Consider the following 25,623-nt stretch of genomic DNA (forward strand, 5'->3'; position numbering starts at 1 on the left):
ATGGCCTCTTTGGGCTCAAAAGGCAACAGTGGCTGCTTTCATACGGTGCTTCGGCAGCGCAGTGCATTATGTCTAGAGGCCCCATAAAACGTCAAGCTTGTGCTCCCGCAGCTTCCGCCGTCCTGCGCAATTAACGTGACTATCGCTCAGCTGGACCAGCAGCCGCTTTCTCATACATATCTTCACGCTCCGCTCGAGTTTGCTGGCCACCCGTCGCAGCGTCCTGCCCGCCCGCGCACCCACCCCCCCGACGTCCCCCACCGATCCTGTGTCCCACTGCATGAATTGAGCCTCGGCGCGAGCATTCAAGCGTTCTTGGCGATCCAGCCCAGCAAGCAGGTTCCGCGTCGCAGCATCCGCAGCGCAGAGATCCACGATTCGCCAGCCGCCAGCATGCCGCGCCCGACCTTGACCTCCAAGCTGTCGCTTCCCCATCGCCTCAAAAACAACCACAATAACGGCTCCGGCACCAACTCGAGCCCGACGAGCGTCCCCGCAAGCCGCAGCTCGAGCCCCAAGCGCGCCATGTTAGACCCCGCGAAGGCTGGCCTGGTGTTGAGGGCCAATGTGCTCAAGGTGCGTTCGCCGCGAGTACCCCGCTATGAATTGCGCGCCGTGAAGCTGACAACCGTGAACGCTGTAGGGTAGAAACCTGGCTGCGAAGGATAGGAGCGGCACTTCGGATCCTGTGAGCGCCTCCTAGTGCACACTCCTGCGCCTAGTTCCTATTGCCCAGTCCTGAGGCTAATTGTTGCTGCAGTATCTCGTGCTCACTCTTGGCGACGTCAAGCAAGCCACGCCCACCATCAACAAGACACTGAACCCGGAATGGAATCAGACGCTCGACTTGCCTATCACGGGTGTGCAGAGCCTGCTCCTCGAAGTCTGCTGCTGGGACAAGGATCGCTTTGGCAAGGACTACATGGGTGAGTTTGACGTCATCCTAGAGGACGTCTTCCAGAACGGGAACCCTACACAGGAGCCCCGGTGGTTTCCTTTGGAGTCTAGGCGTACCGGAAAGAAGAAGAGTGTGGTTACGGGAGAAGTCTGCATCCAGTTCTCCCTCATGGACGCCAGCAACCCCTCGGCCAGCCCCGAACAACTTATCCAGAAGCTTATGGGATTCGCGGCGACAAGCCCTAGCCCGGATGACGAAGACGAGGAGTCCTTGCTGCGCATGGAGAGCGCCGAAGTCGATGAGCAGGAAGAGGAGGAGGAGGAAGATGGCTCTGATGAAGTCCAAGATGAGTCTAAGAAGGCTGAAGTTAGGGAGAAACGACGCAAGAGACTCCGGCTGGCGAAGCTGAAGCGGAAGGCCAAACTTCGCGCTTATGAGTTTTCTGGAAAGACTGAGGTCGCTGGAGTGCTGTTCCTGGAGATTGTCAAAATTACAGACCTGCCTCCGGAGCGAAATGGTTCGTTTGGACTCCCTCCGCAACCGCTTCACTTCTGCTGACACACTGTCATAGTGACCAGGACCTCTTTCGATATGGACCCGTTCGTTGTCACCTCGCTCGGAAAGAACACGTACCGCACCAAGGTCGTCAACCATAACCTCAATCCTATTTTCGAAGAGAAGCTCGTCTTCCAGGTCCTCCGACATGAAACAAACTACTCACTGTGCTTCACTGTCATTGACCGCGACAAATTCTCTGGGAACGATTATATTGGGGCTGTCAATTTCCCGCTCGAGAAAGCGGTGTCGGTCGCTCCTGAGGCTGATCCAACTACTGGGCTATACCGACTCCCCGAACCTCAGGATTCCCCGGGCATTCCAGAAGCCAGACGATCCCGCTTCCGTCTCCCCATGTCTCGATCTTCTTCTGCTCACAGCCTGTCTCGTCTAGCAAGACCGTCGCTGAAGAAAGAGAACTCCCAAGGCTCGCTGTCAATCAACTTGAAGGATTCCAGCGGTACTCTACCTCCCCCTCCCACGAGTGCCCCCACAACCCCTGGTGTAAATATGGATGGAAATGGCGCCCTTGCCCCTCCCGTACCCGCCGTTAATGTTGACCCGAGCACAGCGGACGACCAGGACCTCAAGCTATATACACTCCCCCTCGAAATGAAGAACAAAGATCGCTGGGAGACAAAGCACAGCCCAACTCTGTATATTCGGGCCAAATATTTGCCGTACAAAGCCTTGAGACAGCAGTTCTGGAGGGCCATGCTCAAGCAGTATGATGCAGATGATAGTGGTCTAATTGACAAAGTCGAACTCACTACTATGCTGGATACCTTAGGCTCAACACTGCACGAATCTACGATCGACAGCTTCTTTGAGAGGTTCTCTGCTGAGAACAACGGGGAGGGAGTATTAACATTCGACCAAAGCGTTATTTGTCTAGAAGACCAGCTCCAAAACACGCAAGAGCGTGGAACAATGAGAGGGGCTTGGGACCACTTGACACCTTCGAGCAGTGACCTGCTAAGCGAAACTCCTGGTACCATGACGCCTTCAGCAACGTCTGGATCACGAACGCCACTGAATTTTCAGTCTTCGTCCACCTCGATCCCAACATTGCAACCGGAGTCGATGGGCAAGGAAGGCGAGGAAGGCGAGACCATCATGCCTGATGATCTTGCGGATGAGAAGGGCGAAGAACACGTGATTGAGATTCGAGAATGCCCCATCTGCCATCAGCCTCGACTAAACAAGAAGTCGGATGCTGATATAATCACTCATGTTGCTACTTGTGCCAGTCAAGATTGGCGACAGGTGAATAACATCGTCATGGCCGGATTCGTTACCTCTAGCCAGGCGCAGCGGAAATGGTACTCGAAGGTCATCACCAAGATATCGTATGGTGGCTACAAGCTTGGAGCCAACTCCGCCAATATCCTAGTGCAAGACCGCATCACCGGACAAATTAACGAGGAGCGGATGAGTGTGTACGTTCGACTTGGAATTCGTCTGCTCTACAAGGGGTTGAAGGCCAACAACATGGAGAAGAAGCGAAGTAAGTGTTCTCACTCTGGGGCAGTCTTCTTGATTTGTTTGCTTACCAGTCATAGTCCGAAAATTACTTAAATCCCTTAGCTTCAAGCAGGGTAAGAAATACGATGACCCAGCTTCAGCTGCGGAAATTGAGGGTTTTATTGCCTTCCACCAGCTAGATATGTCTGAGGTCCTGCTTCCACTGTCAGAGTTTAAGAACTTCAATGAGTTCTTTTATCGTGCCCTGAAGCCGAATGCACGACCATGTTCTGCTCCTGATGATCCAAGAGTTATCACATCGCCCGCCGACTGCCGAAGCGTGGTCTTCAATACTCTCGACCAGGCCCAAGCGATTTGGGTCAAAGGACGCGAGTTCACGCTTCAACGTCTTCTCGGGGATGCTTATCCAGATGATGCAAAACGCTATGTGGGAGGCTCCCTCGGTATCATGCGTCTGGCGCCCCAGGACTACCATCGATTTCACATTCCCGTCGACGGTGTGATGGGCGAGCCAAAGACTATTGAAGGTGAGTATTACACTGTCAATCCAATGGCTATCAGGTCGGCTCTTGACGTATATGGCGAAAATGTTCGCGTCCTTGTTCCCATCGACTCGGAGGTCCACGGTCGAGTGATGGTTATCTGTGTGGGCGCAATGATGGTTGGTAGCACCGTCATCACCAGAAGGGCAGGCGAGAAGGTCAGGAGGGCGGAAGAGCTTGGTTACTTCAAGTTTGGCGGAAGTACGCTTCTATTACTCTTCGAGCCAGGGCAAATGAGATACGACGATGATCTTGTCGACAACTCCAAGTCTGCCTTGGAGACTCTGGTAAGTTGTCTCTTACACGACTTAAAATAATGTTCCGCAACTGACAATGTCTAAGATCCGTGTCGGCATGTCCATTGGCCACAGCCCGAGCATGGCGGCGCATGCACCAGACATGCGTAAAGAGAATCCGACGATGGAGGAGAAGCAGGATGCAAAGCGTCGTATTGAAGGCAGTCTTGCGCCACAGGGTGTGAAAGGGCCGATGGCAGGAGCTGGAATGTGAACTGTAAAGTAAAGCGGGAAAGTGGAAAAGTGCATAATCTCTGCGAATTGGTATACGATGTGACAAGGATAGAAACGCAGGGACATGAAAGCATACGGGATTGCGGCTCTTGGGTGCTGCTTTTTCAAGGGAGTTCTTGCTATAAAGTGCGGTTGTACTAAACACATACATGGGACCGTTTAGCTAGCTTGTTGACAAGTGAAGATCTATTCGTCCTGTAGTAAAGGTGATGCTGCATGAGTAGCCGATTTCGAGAGGACGGAAGGTGAACTGCCAAGCCGCTTAGTCACCTGCTTTCATTGTTTTGATCCCCTCAACCTTGGAACCCGCTAACGACGCATCCGCCTTTCCTTGCCCGGTGTGCAACTGCAAACTCGCCTTCACCACGCCTTAAGGATATTCGCATTATCGCCAATCATTACGACAAACTCTCCGTCTACCCCCAATATAATTCCACCCATACGCCTTCACCCGCCCAAACGTCTTTCCCGAAGTTCGCCGTCGCGCTGCCCACCGATGCACGCGCCTCACCCACCCGCCACGCCAACAACACAACACCCCCATAACAAATCGACTCAATGAACGCCGTAGTCGCCAGATCCCCGCTTGCAACACTACATATGGCGACGAATCGGCCAAACACGCGGCGGAGAAGCGTTAAGCAGGCTTTTGAGGACGACGATGCGCCGGTTGCGAAGCGGGCGAAGACGGCTGGCGAGCTGGGTGGCCCGGGCAAGAGGACGAATGGCGCGACGAAGAGGACTACGAAGGCTGGTGAGTTTGTTTCGCGATGTCGCGTCGGGGGCAGCGATTTTGCGCGAAGAGTGGTTGGACCTGACGGTATCACAGCATACGATGAGAACGATGATGACTTCCAATTCTCGCGCCGCACATCGCGCAGGACTGCTGCGAAGGCACAGCCTCTGGTCGAGTCCATACCTAAAGAGCCCGCGAAACCCGCCGTGTCGCGTCGGAGGAAGAACTCCGTCCCTCTTGTGGAGCCGGCAGCTACAGAACCGCAAAAACGACGGCGATCGGCACGTCTATCTGGTGATAAAGAGCAGCTCGAAGCATCTGCAGACCTAGGGAAGCAACTCCCGAAACGGAGCAAGAAAAGTGCGCCGCCCGAGAAGGAGAGGCGCGTCACACCCGCTCCGGAGCCAGGGGAGAGGAGCGCGTTACTAGGCGTGCAGACTCCCGTGCAACCCTGGGTTGTCAACGAACATAAAGAAAAGATCAAGCTGCCATTTGCAGATACTCCTGTCATTTTGAGAAACAAGGATATGCGAAAAGGGAGCAAGGGTGGGCGGAGGAGGAGCAGCACTGGGTTACGGGGTAGGAGAGCGAGCTCGCTGATTGACAGTGGGTTGTCGAATGGTGAGTCTACCTGAAGTTCACCCATTGCCATTTTACACAACGCTCGGTCTCTGCAAATATAACGATGGAAGGTTTGGAGACTGACAAGTCCATAGCCCTACCGCATTCCGAGGTCGAAATCCGAGAATTCTACAAGTACATCGAACAAAGTCTTCCCGAGCCGAGGCGGATGAAGCAGCTGCTCACCTGGTGCGGGTCAAGAGCACTCCCAGAGAAACCGTCAGGTGACGTCAAAGACGTGAATGCCATAATGGCGGGTGAGCATTCCTCCTCTCTCTTGGAGCGTCCAGGCACTAGCACCCAGATTGCTAATGCGTCATTTAGCGCGTGCAATACAACAAGAGCTTATAGACGACTTCGCAAACAAACCCGAGCTTTCAGACTGGTTCAGCAGGGTATGTCGCAGCCCACAGCTTCTATGTGCATGAGGGATGTTTTTCAACTGACAATTGCAACAGGAAGATAGCACGCCCTTAGCTGTAGTCAAGAAACCCAATCTGCAAAACCTCAAGAACCAAGCCACACTCCAAGATCTTGAAGAAGAGATCAAACGGTATGTCTCATTTTCAATACCTCTGCTCTGGAGCTCCAGACGCATGCTCATGCTTACAATACCCCAGCCTCGAGGAAGAAAAGGCTGCATGGGAAGCCCTGACTGTAACGTCGAATCTCATGCCTCCGCCAACCCCGCCCTCGATATCAACACCCAATCCCTCGTTCGAAGACATCGATATCGCACTCCTCGACCCCACACAAGCTTCAATACTGGCTGCTCTGCAGCTGCAGCCATCACAACTACAGCCACAACCCTCCGACTCGTCCTCATCTCTAGACCTCCCTCCACCCTCCGCCCACCCGCCCACACGCCCACAATTCTCTTTCACAACCGTATCAGCACTACAATCGCATCTTTTAACCCTCTCGGCCGCCCTCGAGCCTAATGTCGATTTATTCGCAGATGGCGTGCACAAAATCCAAAATTACCGTACCACAGCCGAGAGAGTCGCGGACCGTGTTCTAAGTACTGCGGCATTAAGACTGGAGGAGAGGGATAAGGAGGGGAAGGAGAAGGTCGGCAGTGAGAGAATTGGGGCGGCAGATTTGTTGAGGGGGTTGGCCGGGGTGTTGAACGATTGACGGGTTGTATCTACATGTACGACAGAGACAATATGTAATGTGCATGAAATGAGGGCTAAATGGAGGGGTTGAGTGCCACGAGTGGCCTGCTTGGGACTCGCCGGCATGGCTGTGGGGAGATGTTTTTTCGTTTCTGGACCGATGGATGATTGACTGATGGATTGTATGAGTGAGAATGATATATGAGGAGTTCTTCTCTCTGTATTTCCTGTTGATGATTTCTGGTCTTGTCTTGCCTGGCCTGGTATTGAGGTTTGGCGTGCGGTTTCTCTGTAGGCGGTATGTATGCCTGGGGCTTTTTGTTGGCTGCGAGCATGGGCATGGGCATGGGCATGAGCATGGTGTTCTGTTTGTTCTGCTTTTCGGCTGCTTACTTTCGGCTTGACTTGGCTTGGCTTGACTTTGGGTAGGAGGGGACAGCATGGGGATTGTGAATACCAATTTGATTTCTGTGTTTATGCTTCGCTAGTGCTTGGGTTGCCCTGTGTGTGTGAAACTGCTCTGTTCTGTTAACTATACTCTTAAATGGTGGGGCTAAGGGTGGAAAATAGTGAATACGTGGGTCCAAGAGGGTGAGTGGATGAGTTCTGTAGATGAGTTCTAGGTGGGCGGGTGTTTGGGGGAAGAATAGAACTGGTTATATGGTTATGTGGTTCGAGATTACCATCGTTGATCGAAAGCTGCAGGATTGAAAGCTACGAGTAGGGACCTAGAGGCTACTTCCGGAAACGGACTTGAAGCAGTATACAGGTAAGATTACTTCCTATGCTCAATCTTATTAGAAAATCCCTACTTTCGCGGTTGGAAAGCAAGTTGCTGCAAGCTTTATATTTATAGCCCCTTCCTAGATATGTAATACGCCTAGCCTAGAGCTTGGATGATAGGATCTAAAGGCCTCGATACATCGTCTACGCTGTCTCGGCACTTTATTGATCTCACCATCACTCTAGCTCGTACTAGTAATAGAAGGATATGCGGGTAGATGGGTATCTCCCATTAACCTCATTAAGTTAATTAAGCGTATGCTCGTAAGAGAATATAAGCGGGCTGGTGGGTAGATAGTATATAGAACTAATGTAAATCATTCAGCCCACAATGAAATGCCAAGCCAGGTGTTGTGGCTGTAGAAATACGGATCTACTCTATATACAGCAAAAGCCACTGTATTTACAACGGAAGTTATTGGGCTGCTAGATGTTCAGAGGAAGCCACTTCCAATTCAGTCCCGTAATAGGAGGTTCTTATATGCCCCAGATGATTGCCCTAACCGAAGCTACAGGGCATTCACCATATTGTATCTATCCAACAAGTATCTTCCGGTGCCATTTTGGAAAATGGCGAAACTTTTCTTTCATCAACCCACAGAAACCAATGCGTTCAGCATACATGTCGTCTTTCATGGACTCGCCCACGACCAACACTAGCCGCTCCACGTCATTCGTTCCTTTGGATATATTCCAAATTATAATTCCAGTGAAGGCCCCAGTTACTGCAACCTGGCGGAATGCAGGATCAGAAGTGGTATCCTTGCAAATCCAACACTCTCTTTGCTTTGTGGAAGGCCTCCCCGTCCGATCTGATATTTTCACAGACCAGCCCAAATCTTCGGTGTAGGAGAAGAGCAGTGGGAAGAGCAGTGGGAAAGTCAGTGCACTAAACATAAGAACCCCGGCATAGGTAGAGGAAAACTTTTCCGACTTGCATTTCTGACGTACTTCATCCCAGGCGATAGTTCCATCAATAGTTCGTATCCCAATTTGTAGCCGATTGTTGCAAGTGATATTCTCGTCCAGCAGCTTCCTCGGAAATCGCGTGTCCACAGCGCCTTTCCATCCCGTCCACGACCAGCTAGGGAATCCGGCTCGCCTTGATGAAGGAGCTTGTAAATGCCAACATAGTGATGTTACGAAAGTATTCGTGGTTTTCCGCCATTGGAGGGCGTCGCTACCAGGAGCGTTGAAAAACGGGATCCCCCCAAGATGGAAAACGGGGCGCCCGATACCTTTGAAGGTACGGAGGGGCCGACCATGCCGTTCAAGGCATCGGAATCATACGTCGTGGATCGTTGTGTGTACTCTTGCAATCCGATTCCATACCTCCTTGTGCGCTTTCCCCAGTACGCTAAGGGTACAGGCCATCGCGAATGCAAGATCGGAAGCTGGTTCTGCAGAGTATGTGCAGCGCCTCGAGAGGTTCATCGATGGCTTCACAGCAATACATAACCATGCATTCGAAATAGACTTGCTCGGAAGTGAAAAAGATGCGGCGGCGTGATAGCAGGCATTCTTGATATGTCCATGCTCGGGTTGACCATTTGGACTTCTGGATTCCTACTCCGGGATCGGGTAGGCATGATACGAGCGTTTTGTTGCAGATCTGCACTCGTGGCTGGGGTTTCCGTGGGCGGTGGGACACGCCGGGAGACCGTATGAGGGATGCTGGCCTCCCGCTGCTATGGTGGTGGCGTATGCAAGGCGGTATACTACGTCCATGCTATTGATCTGTTCATGCCTAACTCTAGCATCTGTGCTGATGCAGTATCGATCTACCCAGAGGTACCGAAACCCAAGCGACCTCGTGACAGTAATGGCGTCTTGAACTGCTAAAGGAATATCTCTCGGTAAATATTCTTGAGGATTTGGAGGAGCTATGACTGGGCCAGGAGTCGGAGGGCCCCAAACATACAACACGGCGAAGAATTCCGCAACATAGGGCAGATCGACGAGAGCCATGGTGTCGCAGCCTCCTGTCTTTGCGCAGTTTAGAACATGATTCTGTGCGCAGAATGTGAGCTATCTCTTCAAGACCTTGTATTCAATACCTTGTGGGCCCAACAATCGTACACGATATTTCCCTTCAGTACTTCCTGGAACTACGGGAGAATCTGAATCCTGAAGTGGTATGTAGCCTGCAGCATAGCGGAGCTTTTAAGCCACCTTTCCGGGTAACAGGAAGAGTCAGGAAGTATTATAGAGGAATCACATAGGAGAAGAACCCAAAGGTTTGCATCCTGTATTGTTGGGTACGAAGACGTTGCTTGGGAAGGCCCTTGAACACGGAAACGCAGCAACGACACGGCGCAAATGCAATACCAAGCAGCTTTCTTACAGTCATTCCAAAAAGTCTGTCCCATGGCCTGAGCACTCGCTTATGAGCTCAGGGGACTCGGAAAAATCCCCCCCACCTAAATTAGTACTGCAGGCCTTTCCCTAACCCCTAACCACGCATCTAGAGCTCTAGAAAAGCCTAAAAAATCCTTTATTATTTAATTTTAACGCTGCAGCTTCTTTCTAATTAGGTAATTAATAACAGCCTACTAAAATAAGCTAGTTTTTTTATAATAGTTAAAAACACTTTCTTACTACTACTGCTAGCTAATTAGTCTAAAAATGTTCTTCTTTCTAGTTAATAGCTGCTGCTGCTTTTAAAAAGGTCCTCTTATTAGCTTAGCTTTTTTAGTCTTTTTAACTTTTATAATTTATCTATTTTTTGTAGCTAGCTAAGGTTAATAAGGACTTTATTAGATTAAAAGATAAAAAGCTAGCTAAGTTAGCTATAAATAATTTTATTATACTATTAGTAAAGGTTATATAGAGAGAGGTTATAGTAGAAGTATAACAACCTAATAACACAGAGGCGTTATAAAGGTTATGTTTATTGTTAATAGATAAGTAGGTATAAGAAAACACTAGAGATCTGCTAGCACTAAAGTATACAGCTTAATAGCAGGCGTACATCTTAAGGGGCTATATTAAGGAGATGTTACCTAGCTCTTATGCCTGTTATCTTTTTACTAAAAAAAGTAATACTGCTACTCTTTAGCTACAGCTTTAATAGTAGAAGAAGAGAACACTTTAGAACGCCTAAGCAGCTAGTCCTAGTGTTTATAAAGCAACTATAGTAACTAGTAAGGCTACATACAGTAGTAAAGCTACTACTAATATAGTAGTAATAAAAATCTCTAGTAAAGCTAATATAAAGTCTTTAGTAAAGATGTTAAAGGATTATTTTAAAAACTACTATTTCTGCTGTAGAACAAAAAAAGAGTAGTTTATAAATATTAAAATAGTTATAACTAAAGTAGTAAAGCTTTTTATTACTATAGTAATACTATTATTTTAAACTAAAGCTAAAAAATTAATGTTATCTATTACTTAATGCTAGCTTAATAGCCTTAATAAGCATTTAGCCTAGCAAGAGATTAGTATAACTTATTAAATTACTTTAACTAATAAATAGCTCTGTTATAATTCTCTTTATAAAAATAAAAGTAATAAGACTTACTACTAAGTGCAGAGTAATAAGAATTATGTTAATATGTACTACTTTCTAGATAGTAATAACTTATAATAATAAATAGCTAATATATAAGCTACTTTACTAAAAGTAACTTATAATAAACTATCTAAATAAGTTATTATATTCTTTTATAAGTAAAAAAAGTAAAAACTAAAAGTAAAATAGTAAAAAAAGTAAGCATAATCTTCTCTTTTATTTACTAGTGTTACTTTATTGCTAATTGCTTAGCTAATTAAGCTAGAGACGCTCTAACTACTATATAGCATGTGTTAATTATTACTACTATTACTAACATTTTTTTAACTTTTTTACTTCTTTTAGCTTACTTTACACACTAGGCAGCCTTTAAGTCCTCTTAAAATGCTTAATTATAACTATACTAACATCTTTAAGCGCTTTTTTAAGTAGTAAAAGGCTTAGCCTTTAACTCCTACTTACATAGTAGATGTGCTTAAGTAGATAAGTTATATATTAGTAAAAAATAACTAAGATTTTAATACACTTAAAAACCTAAGCATAATAATAAAAAAGTAATAAAAAAAGTACTATAATAAATATAACTACTTTAAGCTAAAAACTCTTTTTAAGCTAAAAAAAAAAAAAGCTACTTTTTTTTAAAAAAGAACTAAAGGCTGCCTAGAAGCAGTATAGAGATAGGCTTAATAAAAAGGACTTAGATAAGACATAATTATATAAACTATTTATTCTTTATATTTAGCAGCTTTAAATATTACTTTAAATTCTTAGTAGTAATACTGCTGTATAGTATACTTAAAAAAGTTTTTATAGTTATTAAAGTTATCTACTAACTAATAGTTCCTTTTAAGCTATAATTTTAATATAGTAAAGAACAACTTAATTAAGTTAAAATTAAGTAAATATAAAAGTAAAAACGCTAGTATTACACTAGCTCTGTTATAGATGTCTCTTACATAGTCTAATTAATAGATACTTGTGTTATTTAGTACTATAACTAACTTTAACCTTAGGTATAAGCTATAAAGAAGTAGCACTTAATGCTTAAAAAAAATTTTAAAAATTTATAATATGCTACTACTTTAAAACATTATATAAGTTATATAACTATTTATAGTATAAGCTAGAAAAAGACTTTATCTTTATAAGCAGATAATTAAGCTATAAACTTTATAGTTTTTACTAATAAGACTCTACCTATGTCTTCTATCTCTAGTATAAAAGTTATATCTAGATTTATTAAGGCATATAATTTAGTTTATATGCTAGCCTTACTAATAGAGACACTAGGCATTTCTTAGCTCTAAACTGCACTTTAAGGAATAATAGTAAATAACTTTTTTAGACTATTACACATTTAATAGCTAATTATATATTATACTAGCTAACACTTTTATATTATACTTATTAAGTAAAAAGTTTTACATTTTATTAAGATAAGTAGTAAGGTAATTTTTAAAAAAGGTAAGTAAGCCTTATAAAAGCATTAGCATAATACTAAAAGAAAGACTAAGATAGTTACTACCTACTTAGAGCTAGCCTTTATGTATTACTCTAGGTCTTCCCTGTCTTAGTGTTAACAGGGGATACAGGCAGCCCTATAGATCTAAGCTAGTACAGATCTTATAAACAGGCTTATAAGATATACTTAGGTCTCTTATAATTTAAAGAACTAATATCTTAATATTAAGACAAGTTTGTATATAAGTAATAATAGCCTTACTAAATTAAGTAGGTATAGTTTGTAGATAGGGAGACAGCAGGTAAACAATTGTACTACTAAATTAGGTAGGGGAAATTTTTTCAAGGTCTAGGGGACCACAGCCGAGCGCTCAGGCCATGGGACAGACTTTTTGGAATGACTGTAGAAGACGACGTGTTTTGGTTGACTGAAGCGAGAAACCGGCAAAGGGAACAATGAGATTCTAACGAGATTGTGTTGGAATGGAACCGCTCTAGAATTTCCAACAGGATGCGAAATATCGTGGAAGCAAAGATTCTTTCCAAGTCAAGGCTAGCACACTGGTTACAGAGCCTATTCGGTGTGGAGATGTGCTGCATGGAAACCTCATTCTCCAATGACAGAGCAGCGTCACCTGTTGGATTTGGTCCCGGAATAGGTGTACTGGAGGCATCTTGTCCCAAGACTATGGTGGCTTTAGTGTTAGAAGCCTCCTCACATCATCAAAAGTTAAAGGAAGGGTGAGTGCTCGGAAGGCAGCAATGGCTCCTCGTAAAGGTCTCATCGACAGGCGAAGTGGCGGTGCGCGTAGCTAGGCACCCTTAGAAACTTGGGGTTCAAGACAACGTACACACAATTCCCATTATTATGAAGTCTTCGCAAGCCATAAGCGCCATCAATATCTTATCATATTGCACTATCTAGTTTTGACTCTCTCATCGCAGAGCGAATGCAGTCCTGCAACACCACTTAGCCGTCCTGTTACTTAGCACAAACCTTATCTATTCTCATCTACAACGACCACAACTAGGTTTGTCGCAGAAACTCGCCATTCGATGGACCCACTCAGCGTTACAGCCAGCATTATCGCTATTATATAGTTGACGATGAAAGTCGGTAAGTGTCTGAGTAATGCCTCGGACACCTCGGCGGACTGTACGCAGTTCACAACCGAAATATCGAATCTCTCAAAACTCCTTGTCGATCTATTGTCTTACCTCGATGACGACTCTAATGAACCGTGGAATGCAAAGATCCAAGAGCTCGGCGGAAAGGACGGGCTCCTCTATCAATACAAATGTGCGTTAGAGCAGCTGAAGCATAAGATATCAGATGGGCGCGGAATGAAGAAGATAGGCAAGACCCTTCTGTGGAAGTACATCAAAGAGGATATTGAACGCATACTGTTAAAGATAGAGCGATTGAAGTCGCTCGTGCAGATTGCCTTAGAAATGGACCACCTGTAGGTTCTCTTATCAGATATGGTAAAGGCTTATGTTGCTTATATCTGTAGTAAACTGTCGCAAGTAATTAAATACGACATGGATATAATACACGGTGACAACAAAGCAATTAAGATAGGAGTCGGTGCAATTCAGCAAGACCAACAGCGTGACAAGATTTTGGAATGGATATCATCAAGCAACTTCCCAGCTCAACAATCCGATCTTATCGCCCGAAGACAAGAAGAAACTGGCCTGTGGTTCCTCAACGCTGCTGAATTCACTGAATGGGTTCACGGATCGAACCAGAGTCTATTCTGTCCCGGTATCCCTGGAGCTGGCAAAACAATGCTAGCATCAATTGCAGTTGACCATCTTTATACAAAAGTGCAAAGTCGCAATATCGGAGTGGCCTACGTATTCTGTAACTACAAAACGCGCGCAGATCAAAATGCCACCTACCTGCTAGCAGCTATCATTAAACAGCTAGTGCAGGCAAGAGCCTCGATCACAGAGCCTGTAACACGTCTATACAACCACCATACCAACCGAGGGACTAAGCCATCCCTCAATGACATTCTTAGCACTTTACACTCTGTGCTTACAACCTATGTGAGGGTATATGTAATTGTAGACGCTCTAGACGAATGTCTTGATGACAATCGAAAAGAGCTTCTAGACAAGCTCCGCGGTCTGCAGAACAAAACAGGCCTCCGTTTAATGGCTACTTCGCGAGTTATTCCAAGCATAGTAGATATCTTCAACGGTGTGCCTACGCTAGAGGTACGCGCACGCAACGCAGATGTCGAACAATTCATTATTGGCCAAACTCACCGGCTGCCACGATGTATCCAACGCGACGACAATCTTCAGAAATTAGTCCAAGAAAAAATAGTTGAAGCAGTAGATGGCATGTCAGTATTTCGCACGCCTATTTTGAGTCTAGTTACTTACAAGCCTGCAAGGTTTCTTCTTGCCCGTCTTCATGTGGATTCATTACTTGATAAGGACACCAAGAAGAAAGTCCGGTCTACGTTAAAGAACCTTTCTAGAGGTTCTGAAGCGCTTAACAAAGCGTATGACGAGGCGATCGAGAGAATAGAGAGTCAGCTACCTGGAAATACGGCGCGAGCAAAGAGCGTTCTTTCCTGGATCTCGCATGCAGAGAGGCCGTTAACCACTGGTGAACTATGCCATGCCTTAGCGGTGGAGTTAGAGGAAGAAGAACTCGACCAAGAAAACATTCCTCACGTTGACGATATTGTCTCTGTCTGTGCTGGCCTCGTTACGATTGATGAGGAGAGCAATATTATCCGTCTCGTCCACTACACTACGCAAGAATACTTCGAGCAGATCCGAGAGAGGTGGAATTATAGCGCTCAGTACGGAATTGCATCGTCTTGTATCAGGTATCTATGCTTTAAACCCTTTAGGAGTGGTAGCTGTCCAAGCAACGCAGCGTTCGAGAGCAGGCTTGAGCAAAACATATTCCTAGATTACTCTGCTCGATACTGGGGGCAACACGCGTTGGCTGTGCAAGAGAGGGTATCTAAACTAGCATTATGTCTGCTTCAGGATATTAGTTTGGTCGCTTGTGCTGTCCAATCAAGTTTAGTTCCAGACTACAAATACCGGAACTACAGTCAATCTTTTCCAAAGCAAGCAACAGGTCTACATCTAGCGGCCTCCTTCGGACTGTTGGAATTTTCTAAGGAACTTCTTTCCAGGATTGCGAAAGAAAAATCAATATTCGCGGACTCCAAGGACGGGGAGGGCCGGACGCCGCTGTCATGGGCCGCAGGGGGAGGGCGCGAGGCAGTAGTTAAGCTGCTGGCGGGGCGGGACGATGTCGAGGCGGACGCCAAGGATGGGGACGACCAGACGCCGCTGTCATGGGCGGCAAGGGGAGGGCACGAGGCGGTGGTCAAACTGCTGGTGGAGCGGGACGATGTCGAGGCAGACTCCAAGGACGGGTACGGCCGGACGCCGCTATCGTGGGCCGCAGAGGGAGGGCATGAGGTGGTGGTCAAGCTGCTGGTGGAGCGGGACGATGTTGATGCGGACTCCAAGGACGGGGATGGCCGGACGCCGCTGTCATGGGCGGCATGGAAAGGGCACGAGGCGGTGGTCAAGCTGCTGGTGGAGCAGGGCGATGTCGAGGCGGACTCCAAGGACAGGAACGGCCATGACAGCGTCAGAGACAAGATACTAGGCGGTGGTTAAGGTTCTCTAGCCAGAACTGATTCGTTAGGATAACTATTCATCAAAAATCCCTACCACCCAACCCTCCGCCTTCTGCTGTACTTCTCTTGTATGCTATTCTAGGATGGTAACTAATTTCAAATACTATTCATATTAAAATATTATATTATAAATTAATATATTAAAAATCAAATTGACTTTGAAACCGGCTTGAGTATTCAGCGATTTTGTAAGCAAATCTTTTAGATTTCTACGTACATGAGCTAAACGCGCTCTGCTTAGACCAACTGTGCGGTAAAGAGGTGACTCCCGGTTTCTTAAATTTAGCACTGAGCTTAGCATCCGGGAAGTGTTTGAAACTCTATGCAATGATCCACAGTAAGTCACTCAATACTGCTAAAATAACCAGAGTTGGGGGCTGGAGCAGCCGGTCGGTTACAGCGACACTGTGAGCCGGATCTAAGACCATCACTGATTAATTTTCGACCCTTGACTATATACTTCTTAACAGTGCCCTTCACAGTTCGATACACCCTCAATAGCCTACATACCACAGTTACACTCTATCCTCTATGTGTTGGGTAACACCAAAGCTCCTCCAAACGGTGTCAGACGGACTCGGTCTATCATTCCTTCCATAGTCAAAGCCATACAATAATATCTCATGAAACGACTAGGTCAATATTTGGATAAGGTAGATGTATTCTTGGGGGACGAGATTGGGGTCCATCTTGTCGCACGTGTCTCACATGATACTATACCCATGTACTGCGTTATTCACTCATTAGGATTAGCTCCTTTCTCGTACAGTATATAGTCACCCCAGAGCTCTTTTGAGCTCCTTAGACCTTACAATACACTTGTTCAATTCACCCAGTTTGGATCTCAATACCTTGTTAACTTACCTACCCCATGACCCCTGCTCAGCTCGTGCAAGAGTTATAAGCCCGGAGTTGCGCTCCTGACTAGTACCATAGTCACCGCCGCACATTAAGCTTTTGCATCTGGCTGATAGGGGCCCTGCGAAGTTCAACACATACTGATCATAACTTACTCACCAGCTAAGCCCGATCGACTGAACGACGACCTACTTGTCGATACCAAGCCCAGTTTGCTAGGCGCAGTCTTGCTCAACCAGCTCTCCTTGTACGACCTCCCCACCGCCATATTGACGAAAGATTTGACAACGTGCACAAAATTTCTAAAACCGCGCAAAAATGGCATCAACAAGCAACACCTCTATAAAGCTCGCTAAAAAAAAAAGCGACTGGCAGCTCTGGTATAGTCGCATAAGGATAAAGCAATAAGAGAGCAGATTTAGGAGTACATCAATCCCAACCTCACTAAGGGAGACAATGGCACCCTCAAAACGAATACTAGGCTAACTAGGCCCCGACCAGTCGACGTTCACACGGGTCAGAATCCAACCGAACGCTACCTTCCTCGACCTGGGAGCTGCTGACCAGCGACGCTTCCAACTGCTTCGAGATGATTTCAAGGATAACCTCAAGAACTATGAGGCTCGTAACAAAGCACTATCGGACATCTATTCGCTCATCAAGAGCACAGTTGACCAGATCAACTATCCCATTATTATGGACCATGATACAATCTATCATTGATTGAAGGCCCTCAAAGAGAATCTTGAGCCCTCAAAAAAGCAGCTCAAGCAAGCTGCTTGTACGAACTATGACCACGTTAGGAAATGGTCATCAAGGAAGAAACAGGATTCCTGGTTGAAGGAGTACCGACATGCATACCTCGACGCGAAATCGGTCAATCTGCCTAATGTGGCAGACTATCAGCCGCACTACGACTTCGTATCGGCGATCATGGACGTCAACACAGGATGCGTAGCAGCCATCCAATCAATCCTAGTCCAGCATGAGCAGACAGACGGAAATCCACTCAACTTCGTCACTAGCTGACTGGACTTCTTCGAGAACTGGCAACGATCAATGCCAGCTCAGCAACCTGGCGTCACCCACAGTGGTTTCGCCACCTACCAGGGACGCTCGTCCACACCGGAACAGCAGCAACAGCAGTTTATATGCGGCCTGTGCGGGGGTTGACACAAAACGAAGAACTGCAGGATCAACGATCCTCAATTAAGACCTGAGGGATACCAGATCCCTACCTTCCTCCAGCAGGAGTACAACAAGCGCATGAGCAGCGATGCCCAGCTCAAGGCAGAAGCCAAGCGCCTCAGGAACAGAGACCTTCCTCCAGCGCTAAGAGACCAGCCAAACCAAGGAAGAGGAGGCAGTAGAGGGAGAGGACGCGGAAGGGGCGGAAACAACAGCTATTATCAGCTGGCTCAATCGTACAGTCACGCAACTTAGTCGTACGGTCAAAGCTCTCAGGTCGAGGAAGGTAGCGTTCAGTTAGAGTGGATTCTGACCAGTGTGAACGTCGACTGATCGGGGCCTAGTTAGCCTAGTATTCGTTTTAAGGGTGACATTGTCTCCCTCAGTGAGGTCAGGATTGATGTACTCCCAAATCTGCTCTCTTGTTGCTTTATCCTTTATGCGACTATACCAGAGCTGCCAGTCGCTTTTGTTAACAAGCTTTACAGAGGTGTCGCTCGTTGATGCCATCTTTGCGCGATTATAGAAATCATTGTGCGCGTCGTCGAATCTTTCGTCAATATGGCGGTGGGGAGGTCGTACAAGGAGAGCTGGTTGAGCAGCTGCAGGACTGCGCCTAGCAAACTGGGCGCGATATCGACAAGTAGGTCGTCGTTCAGTCGATCGGGCTTAGCTGGTGAGTAAGCTGTGATCAGTATGTGTTGAACTTCGCAGGGCCCCTATCAGCCAGATCCAAGAGTTTAATGTATAGCGGTGACTATAGTACTAGTCAGAAGCGCAACTCCAGGCTCATAACTCTTGCACGAACTGAGCAGGGGTCATGGGGTAGGCAAGTCAACAAGGTATTGAGATCCAAACTGGGTGAATTGAACAAGTGTATTGTAAGGTCTAAGGAGCTCAAGAGAGCTCTGGGGTGACTATATACTGTACGAGAAAGGAGCTAATCCTGATGAGTGAATAACGTAGTACATGGGTATAGTATCACGTGATACACGTGCGACACATCTCACGGCCAGTAGCACAAGTAGGGCTTTAGCTTCATCCAGTTGGTCTAAGAATACTGCGGCTAAGTAGCAAATAAGTAGAACCCAGATCTGTGAGACTTATATCTCTATACTCTGTCAGTATTTCGGTCCTGTGATTTTATCTATGTAGACGAGTGGGGATGCGACAAACGAATTGGACTCAGACAGACTAGATAGTCGACTTAGGCGTGGCGCTAGTTTAAGTCGCTCCACTCCATCGTGACCGCCGACGACATCAAATCTTACTAGCGTATACACAAAATGGGGCCCTCCTAGCACGGGAATTTCAGAGATCTACTAATGTCCCCCCCTGCGTGCCGCAAAGCCCCCCGTGCCGCAAAGAAACTATTGTTTAAGCATCTCAGCTCTCTTCCCTGCCATTCTATCAAGTTATAATTTATTTTTACTATTCTCTGGCTATTTCTCTCCAGGAAACCGGTGTGCAATTAAAAAAATACAACGCTCTTGATTATGCCGTAGATCGTTCTTTGTAGAGCATTTTGAACTGCGTTAGCACTACACCCCTGCTGCACTACGACTATCTACAAAAACTTTATCTTCGGAGTATTTGAGTAGTACATTCAGAAGGGAAGAAGGCGTTTCTAAGCTTTTAAAGCACTTAGCTCTTTAAAGGATATATTCCGGATTTATCCGTAAGAAAGGGCCTGCAGTGTGTCTTGGCCTGAGAATTTAGCGTGCTTACGTAGTATAGTATTAAATGCTTAGCTAGCCGTATTGTTTTCCGCGCTATGACTTTTTGTACTTGTGGCTTTAGCACTACGCCGTATGTGACCTCTCTCCCGGAGGAAAAATGGCAGCAGGAGCAAATTCGAATATATTTGAGACTCTATCGTCACTTGCATCACCTCCATCGAGCCGACCTACCTCGCCGCCGCCATCGAACACGTATACACACTAAACCGCTTTACTGTCACTGTCTTACCTATGCTAAACTAATTCACTATTATTGTCTAACGCGTTGCAATCCTTCTAAATAATTTAGTTACATCACACCACGTTCCTATCTACATAGAAATGCGTAGCTGCATCCCTAACGCAGCTAGCAACATGCAGCTTTATATACGCAGAAAAGAATAAGGATTAAGAATATATATGTACCTACTTAATCTGCAAAATAGAGATTATATTACTCTATAAAGCTGTAAAACTAAGCAATAAAGATCTACTTAAGTTCTATAAGTAAGACTATCTATTAGCAGATATAATACTAGATTTTCTTAGCTACTAAGACATTAACACTGCCCTTGCTGCTACTTCTTAAAGCCCTTAAACAACACTAACAGCTAGACTGCTGTTTTGTAAAAAACAGGGTATACACTTCGCAATTAAGAGGTGTATTGACCAACAAGGGCGTGACTGTGACATAGGAGTACAATTAGTACCCGCCTAATTCCTAAGGCGATCCTCTGCTATCTAAAGAGGGCTTCTACAACTGGCTATATACTTCTCTAGAGAGCCAGGCACGGCAGCGCTGGTAGCGACAGATCTAGTATGCTGTAGGTCCAGTTCAAAGTATTACCTGTCTAGGATGCCCGGCTTTTTAGGCAAGGTAGGCATTATCTAGGAAGTGTAGGGTTAACAGCACAGTTTAGGAGTTGTCTAGGACTGCCTAGTGTAGTCTAGGCAAGTCTATAACAGCCTAGGAAACACCTAGATAGCTAGTTATTATAAAGCCCTATCTCTTTCTAAAGTGTAACTTTGCGCCTAAATCTAAGCCCTTTTTTAAGGTTTAAAAGTTATGTAATTTTATGTTACTTTAAATTTAATTTAAAAGGTTAAATACTTTTTACTAAGCTAAATCCTTTATTACACCTACACTTTACTCTACGCTTCTAGTATGTATTTTAGAGAGATTTTCTGCAGGAGCCCCTAGGCCTTCCTAGGGGTTCCTAGGGTGTTCTAGGGCCCCCCTAGGCCAGAGGACCCTATATAAAGCTCTGTCTGTCCTAGAGAGTCCCTATTCTAACTGCCTTTAGATTCTTCCTTAGCTAGCCACCTTAGCTAGCTATCCCCTGTCCTATTTTTAAGGCCTTTAGTTCTGTTTATCCTAATCTAGGCCCCTCTAGGCCCCCTAAGCCCTGTCTTGCATATTTTACTACTAATAATGTCTTTCTTAGCTAGCAAGTAGTTAGATAGGATTACTTTAGCTATAAATAAAGCCTTAGCTACTATTAATCTTTACTTAACTTACTTTAATAAAATTATAGGCAGGATTATAGCGCATAAGCTAGGCATAATTCTACTATGCTGTTTTTTTATTAAAGAGGATTATAATATTTAAACTTATAATACTTATATTTATTAAAGCTTGTTAGAGCCTAAGCGCACTAATAACCTCTTAAAGTGCAATAGCTGCTATAAGAGTAGCAGAGACTACTATTAAGTAGGTTATCCTAGGGTTGTTTATAGCTGTCTAGAGGTCTCTAAGGTGCTTCTTAGTTTTTTTTACTAATTTTTAAGTTATAGTGCTTAGAAGACTATTACTTAGTAATTATAACTATTATAAGCACTATTTTTAGTAGTTTTTTCTAGCTTAAGACCTAAATTAACTTTAATAACACTTAAAAGTACTTACTAGACATTATTAAAAGTTTTTATAAAAAAGTTAATAAAGTTATTATTTATTTTAATAAGTTTATAATCTCTAGCTACTTTTTAGACTTTTTTAGGTTTTTTTAAAGGTTTTTAGAGCTTTTTAGAGGTTTCTAGACTAATTTTTACTAGGCTTGTCTATAGCAAGATAGCTAGTAACACCTTAACCCCCCTTTATATTAGTAAGAAGGTGTTTAGGGACTTAGGTATTATTAGTCTTAGTAAAGTAAAAAAAAAGGCATTAGTAAAGTGTAAAAAAGAAATAAGTAATAATAATAGCTTAAGACCTCTTTCTCTAGTCTTTAAGCGTGTCTGCACTATATGTTCTTTAACCTATACTTATCTAGGCTCTTCTAGAGCAGTCTAACCTTGTCTAGGGTACTTAGCCTTTTACTACTAATTTTAGTGTTTTTTAAGCTTAAGTTTTTTTTTTTGCTAAGGAATTTTATAAAAGTAAGTAAAGCATATAGAAAACTAACTTTACTTATAATTTTAATACTTTTAACTTTAAGTAAAACATTTTCTAAGAATAAAGCAGATTATTTACTTTTATTTTTAGTTTTTTTAGCATTTTTTTTTTCTTTGCATTAGTCTAGCAGATCTAGGGGTCTCTAGGCCTGTCTAGGCTCTCTAGAATAAGTTTTGCTTTTTTTAGGTTTTTACCTGCTATTTTTTTCTTCTTTAAGACAGTTTAGTTTATTTTTGCATAGCAGTAGCTTCTTTAGAAATAGTTATAGCACTTTATACTTTTTTTATATTTTTTCTAGTAGCTTACTTTTCTTTTAAGTTTTTTTAGTAAAGTATAGGCTTTATAGTGCATCTGTCTTTTTTTTTAGAGGTATTTAGGCTAGTTTAGAGGTAATCTAGACTAATCTAGTAGTATTTAAAAACAGAGATAGTAAAAAATAAGCTAAGTTTTTAAAGTTTATAATGCTTAAAAGTTTTTTTTAAATGTTCTAAGCTTTTATAAAGTTGTTTAGTCTAAGTTTATTCCTTCTAGTCTAGTCTTTTTTAGCCTAATTTAGCCTTTTTTTTTTTTGTTCTTCTTTATACTAGTAGTTCTACTTATCTCTAAAATTTATTTATAGCCCTCTTAGATATGTCTTTTACTAGAAGTAGTTAGTTATTTTCCTCTCTAAACTTTTTCTAGTGTACTCTGTATAGCTATATTCCCTTATGCAGCTTTTAGTCTATAATGTAGTCTACGTTCTATATATCTGTTTCTGCTTAGAGTATTACTACCTTAGCTAGGGGTTATTTATAAGGTAATAAGTAACTTAGAGGTGCTAGCTTAAGAAAGCTAATATAAAATACTAAGTAAATCTAGAAGCTAGCTAGTAAGTCTAAGTAGTAAAATTAAGTCTTATGTATAGTAAAAACTTTTTAAAGGCTTATATATTTATTATCTAGCTTTTTTTTTAGCTAAAAAGTAGTAATATTCTTAGTGCTAAAGTATACTTAGTTTTTTACTAAGTATATTTTATGTTTATGCGTCTTGTTATGCTATTACTTTTAGTACTTTTACACTATTCTAAGGTGTTTAGCTAGCTTCTGCCTAGTTTAGGCTAGTTTATTACTATTTTAAAGTACTTATAGAGAAATACTAGCTTTTTTTACTTATTTTAGCATATTTATAGACAGCAGATTCTTTCTATAGACAGCCTAGAATAGTAATATTTTTATAGAGCTATAGATAGTGTTGTTGTAAGCATATTTTATATTAGAAAAAATCTTTACCTAGTTATCTTACTTATAGTTGCAGTATATTTAGAGATACTACTTTAATATTTAGTTTTAGCGCTTAGTTTAGCTATTAGTTTATAAGTAAAAAGTAGTAAAAAAAAGTTTTTTTATTTTTAAGCAGGCTGTAAATGTTTTTTAATAAGTAAATATAAATAAAGCTCTCTAGTCTGTTATAATAAAAAAAAGAAGGCTATAAAGTTTTAAAATTTCCTGCTTAAAAGTCTTAGCTAAAGCTGCTGCTTTTAAGGTGCCCTTACTAAAAATGTAGTAGGCTATTTTAAAGAAATAATTAACTATAACTAGAATACTGTTATAGCTCCTTCTATTTAACTAGCTAGGTAGTAGCTTTATAATAAAATCTATAAAGATATTCTCCTAAATTCTAGAGGGGACTAGGAGGGGCTAGAGTTCCCTGTACAGGGCATGTTAAAGGGATTTCACACGTTAGCAGGCCTAGCATGTGCTAAGGTAGTCTTTAGTATATTACTACATACCTAGCTAATAAAAGTCCCTTTATACTTAATAAAAAGTTTTACTAAATCTAAAATAGCCTACTAAGGGATAGTTATAGTAGGCCTAAAAGGCTTAAATTTTTACTTCTTTAAGTATGTAAGTCTTTTTTTTTATAAGTAAAAAGTCTTTTTTTCTTTTCTAACTACTTACCTACTTAGTTTAGTTAGTCTTTTACATTCTTTTTCTAGGCCTTTTTTACACTTTTAGTGTGCAGATCTTTTTTAAGCCCTTTTATAATTACTCTTATTAAAGAGCTTTTTAGGCTTTAGGTTTTATTTACTATTTTAGTAGTACTTAAGGCTTTTATCTTAGTTGCTTAAGTAACAGCTGCTATTTCTAGCTATCTTAGGCCCTTCTAGGGTAATCTTGCCCTATCTAGCTTTAGTTTACGCTGCAGATTATAAAGTGCCTACTTCTATAATTCTAGGCTGTTTTTATTATTACTTTTTTTACTTTTTTTATAATTAGGCCTTTTTAAAGGCCTATTAGCAGGGTTAGTCTTACTTAGTTAATAATAAATTTAGAAGTTAAAAGTAGCTACTTACTTTACTTACTAAGCTTACTTCTTAGTTAGGGTCTTAGTAGTTATAAACTCTTAGAGGTTAGCATAGTCTGTTAGAAGTTTTATTATATAGGCAGCTCTCTTTAGATAGTAGCGCTAGTGTTTAAAGCCCTTTACTATAGTAAGTAGCTTACTATTATAGGTGTTATAGTTACATTCTACTACTATTATTTTATATAAGAAAAAGGCTATAAAGTGCTACTAGTCCTTTTCTACCCTATCTAGCCTAGGCTAGCTTAGAATTTCTAAGATTATATATCCTAAGGCATTAGTTTTAACTTAGTAGTGTAAGTTAGAATTAAAATGTACTAGTAGTAGTTTTCTAGTAAATCTACTTTTTAGTTTATTAAAGGTAGACACTACTTAAAGACTTAGCGCTAAGAAAATAGACTTTTTTTTATATTACTAATAGCCTTTTTTAGCTAAACTTTAAAGTTGTTAAGTAAGCTAGTGTAAAAAAGTAGTAATTTATAAAAATCTTTTTATAAAGTGTTAGTAGTAGTTAGTAAACTTTAAAAAGATCTAGATCTTTCTTATAGTTCTAGAAATTAGCTACCTTTAAATAGCTTTAACTTAGTTCTTTTCTATTTAGACTCTTTCTAGAGTAATAATAAAGCCTAAGTACTTTACTTTATCTATGTAAAATTTACATTTTAAGAGCTTAGTGTATAGCTTATGCTAAAAGAGCCTAAATAGGACTAAGTAAATGTGCTTTTTATGCTTAACTTTATTTTAAAAATAAATAAGTATATTATCTAAGTAGATAATATAATATATATTAAAGAAGTTTAATAGCGTAAAGTTAATGTAACTTTAAAAGACTACTAGAGTGTTTATAAGTCTAAAAAGTATTATAGTGTATTTAAAATAGCTGTAGCAGGTCTAAAAAGTAGTCTTCTACTTATCCCCCTTCTTAATCTAAATGTAGTAGTAGGTGTTATACAGGTCTAGTTTAAAGTAAATTTTAGTGTAGCCTAATTAATCTAAAAATTTCCTAATTAATAAAAGAAAGTGTTAGTTTTTTACTATAATAGTGTTAAAGCTCTAGTAGTCTACATAAAGTTAGAGTGTTTTATCCTTTTTTTTTATAAATAAAATAAGGGCCTCTGCCCTTAATATTAAGCAGTGTATCTATCTCTATTCTAGGTTTGTCTAGATATACTTTTATAAAACTTTTACCTTAGTAGTAGAGAAA

The 25,623-nt window shown here is 42.7% G+C and overlaps 5 protein-coding genes across 5 annotated transcripts; 3 read left to right on the plus strand and 2 right to left on the minus strand.

Annotated features, from left to right (window-relative positions):
• Nucleotides 1-205: 205 nt before the first annotated feature.
• Nucleotides 206-4,184, plus strand: BDR25DRAFT_306271 (uncharacterized protein). The gene is made up of 6 exons (XM_033690595.1): nucleotides 206-576; nucleotides 644-688; nucleotides 761-1,415; nucleotides 1,470-2,960; nucleotides 3,016-3,767; nucleotides 3,823-4,184. Exons 1-6 carry the CDS (start codon nucleotides 394-396, stop codon nucleotides 3,988-3,990), a joined length of 3,294 nt encoding a protein of 1,097 aa, XP_033542893.1. The 5' UTR covers nucleotides 206-393; the 3' UTR covers nucleotides 3,991-4,184.
• A 262-nt stretch (nucleotides 4,185-4,446) lies between these two features.
• Nucleotides 4,447-6,937, plus strand: BDR25DRAFT_306272 (uncharacterized protein). The gene is made up of 6 exons (XM_033690596.1): nucleotides 4,447-4,764; nucleotides 4,840-5,367; nucleotides 5,463-5,624; nucleotides 5,692-5,762; nucleotides 5,826-5,920; nucleotides 5,988-6,937. The coding sequence occupies exons 1-6, from the start codon at nucleotides 4,611-4,613 to the stop codon at nucleotides 6,502-6,504; spliced, it is 1,527 nt and encodes a 508-aa protein (XP_033542894.1). The 5' UTR covers nucleotides 4,447-4,610; the 3' UTR covers nucleotides 6,505-6,937.
• A 1,587-nt stretch (nucleotides 6,938-8,524) lies between these two features.
• BDR25DRAFT_377712 (uncharacterized protein) lies at nucleotides 8,525-9,512 on the minus strand. The gene has a single exon (XM_033697514.1). It carries the CDS (start codon nucleotides 9,234-9,236, stop codon nucleotides 8,835-8,837), a length of 402 nt encoding a protein of 133 aa, XP_033542895.1. The 5' UTR covers nucleotides 9,237-9,512; the 3' UTR covers nucleotides 8,525-8,834.
• Nucleotides 9,513-13,341: 3,829 nt separating this feature from the next.
• Nucleotides 13,342-15,834, plus strand: BDR25DRAFT_185539 (uncharacterized protein; the record flags this gene model as incomplete). Its single annotated transcript, XM_033684245.1, has 4 exons — nucleotides 13,342-13,703; nucleotides 13,755-14,280; nucleotides 14,356-14,597; nucleotides 14,649-15,834. Coding segments are annotated over 4 exons (2,316 nt in total), but the record flags the coding sequence as incomplete, so codon positions are not given.
• A 2,499-nt stretch (nucleotides 15,835-18,333) lies between these two features.
• Nucleotides 18,334-19,578, minus strand: BDR25DRAFT_359842 (uncharacterized protein; the record flags this gene model as incomplete). The annotated part of the gene is made up of 9 exons (XM_033696158.1): nucleotides 18,334-18,353; nucleotides 18,419-18,562; nucleotides 18,598-18,691; nucleotides 18,731-18,779; nucleotides 18,812-18,868; nucleotides 18,903-19,066; nucleotides 19,130-19,291; nucleotides 19,456-19,483; nucleotides 19,544-19,578. 9 exons carry the CDS (start codon nucleotides 19,576-19,578, stop codon nucleotides 18,334-18,336), a joined length of 753 nt encoding a protein of 250 aa, XP_033542897.1.
• Nucleotides 19,579-25,623: the final 6,045 nt, after the last annotated feature.

This window comes from Lindgomyces ingoldianus (genome assembly GCF_010093535.1).
Source record: "Lindgomyces ingoldianus strain ATCC 200398 unplaced genomic scaffold BDR25scaffold_35, whole genome shotgun sequence".
Lineage (NCBI taxonomy): Eukaryota > Fungi > Ascomycota > Dothideomycetes > Pleosporales > Lindgomycetaceae > Lindgomyces > Lindgomyces ingoldianus.

What these genes read in the sequence shown, in the direction of transcription:
- BDR25DRAFT_306272 (XM_033690596.1), top strand. Translation starts at nt 4,611, where the DNA reads ATGGCGACGAATCGGCCAAACACGCGGCGGAGAAGCGTTAAGCAGGCT. An exon ending in GAAGAGGACTACGAAGGCTG is followed by an intron (nt 4,765 to 4,839) that starts GTGAGTTTGTTT and finishes ACGGTATCACAG; the next exon opens with CATACGATGAGAACGATGAT. An exon ending in CTTGAAGAAGAGATCAAACG is followed by an intron (nt 5,921 to 5,987) that starts GTATGTCTCATT and finishes ACAATACCCCAG; the next exon opens with CCTCGAGGAAGAAAAGGCTG.
- BDR25DRAFT_306271 (XM_033690595.1), top strand. Translation starts at nt 394, where the DNA reads ATGCCGCGCCCGACCTTGACCTCCAAGCTGTCGCTTCCCCATCGCCTC. An exon ending in GGAGCGGCACTTCGGATCCT is followed by an intron (nt 689 to 760) that starts GTGAGCGCCTCC and finishes TTGTTGCTGCAG; the next exon opens with TATCTCGTGCTCACTCTTGG. An exon ending in CAACATGGAGAAGAAGCGAA is followed by an intron (nt 2,961 to 3,015) that starts GTAAGTGTTCTC and finishes TACCAGTCATAG; the next exon opens with TCCGAAAATTACTTAAATCC.
- BDR25DRAFT_377712 (XM_033697514.1), bottom strand. Translation starts at nt 9,236, where the DNA reads ATGGCTCTCGTCGATCTGCCCTATGTTGCGGAATTCTTCGCCGTGTTG.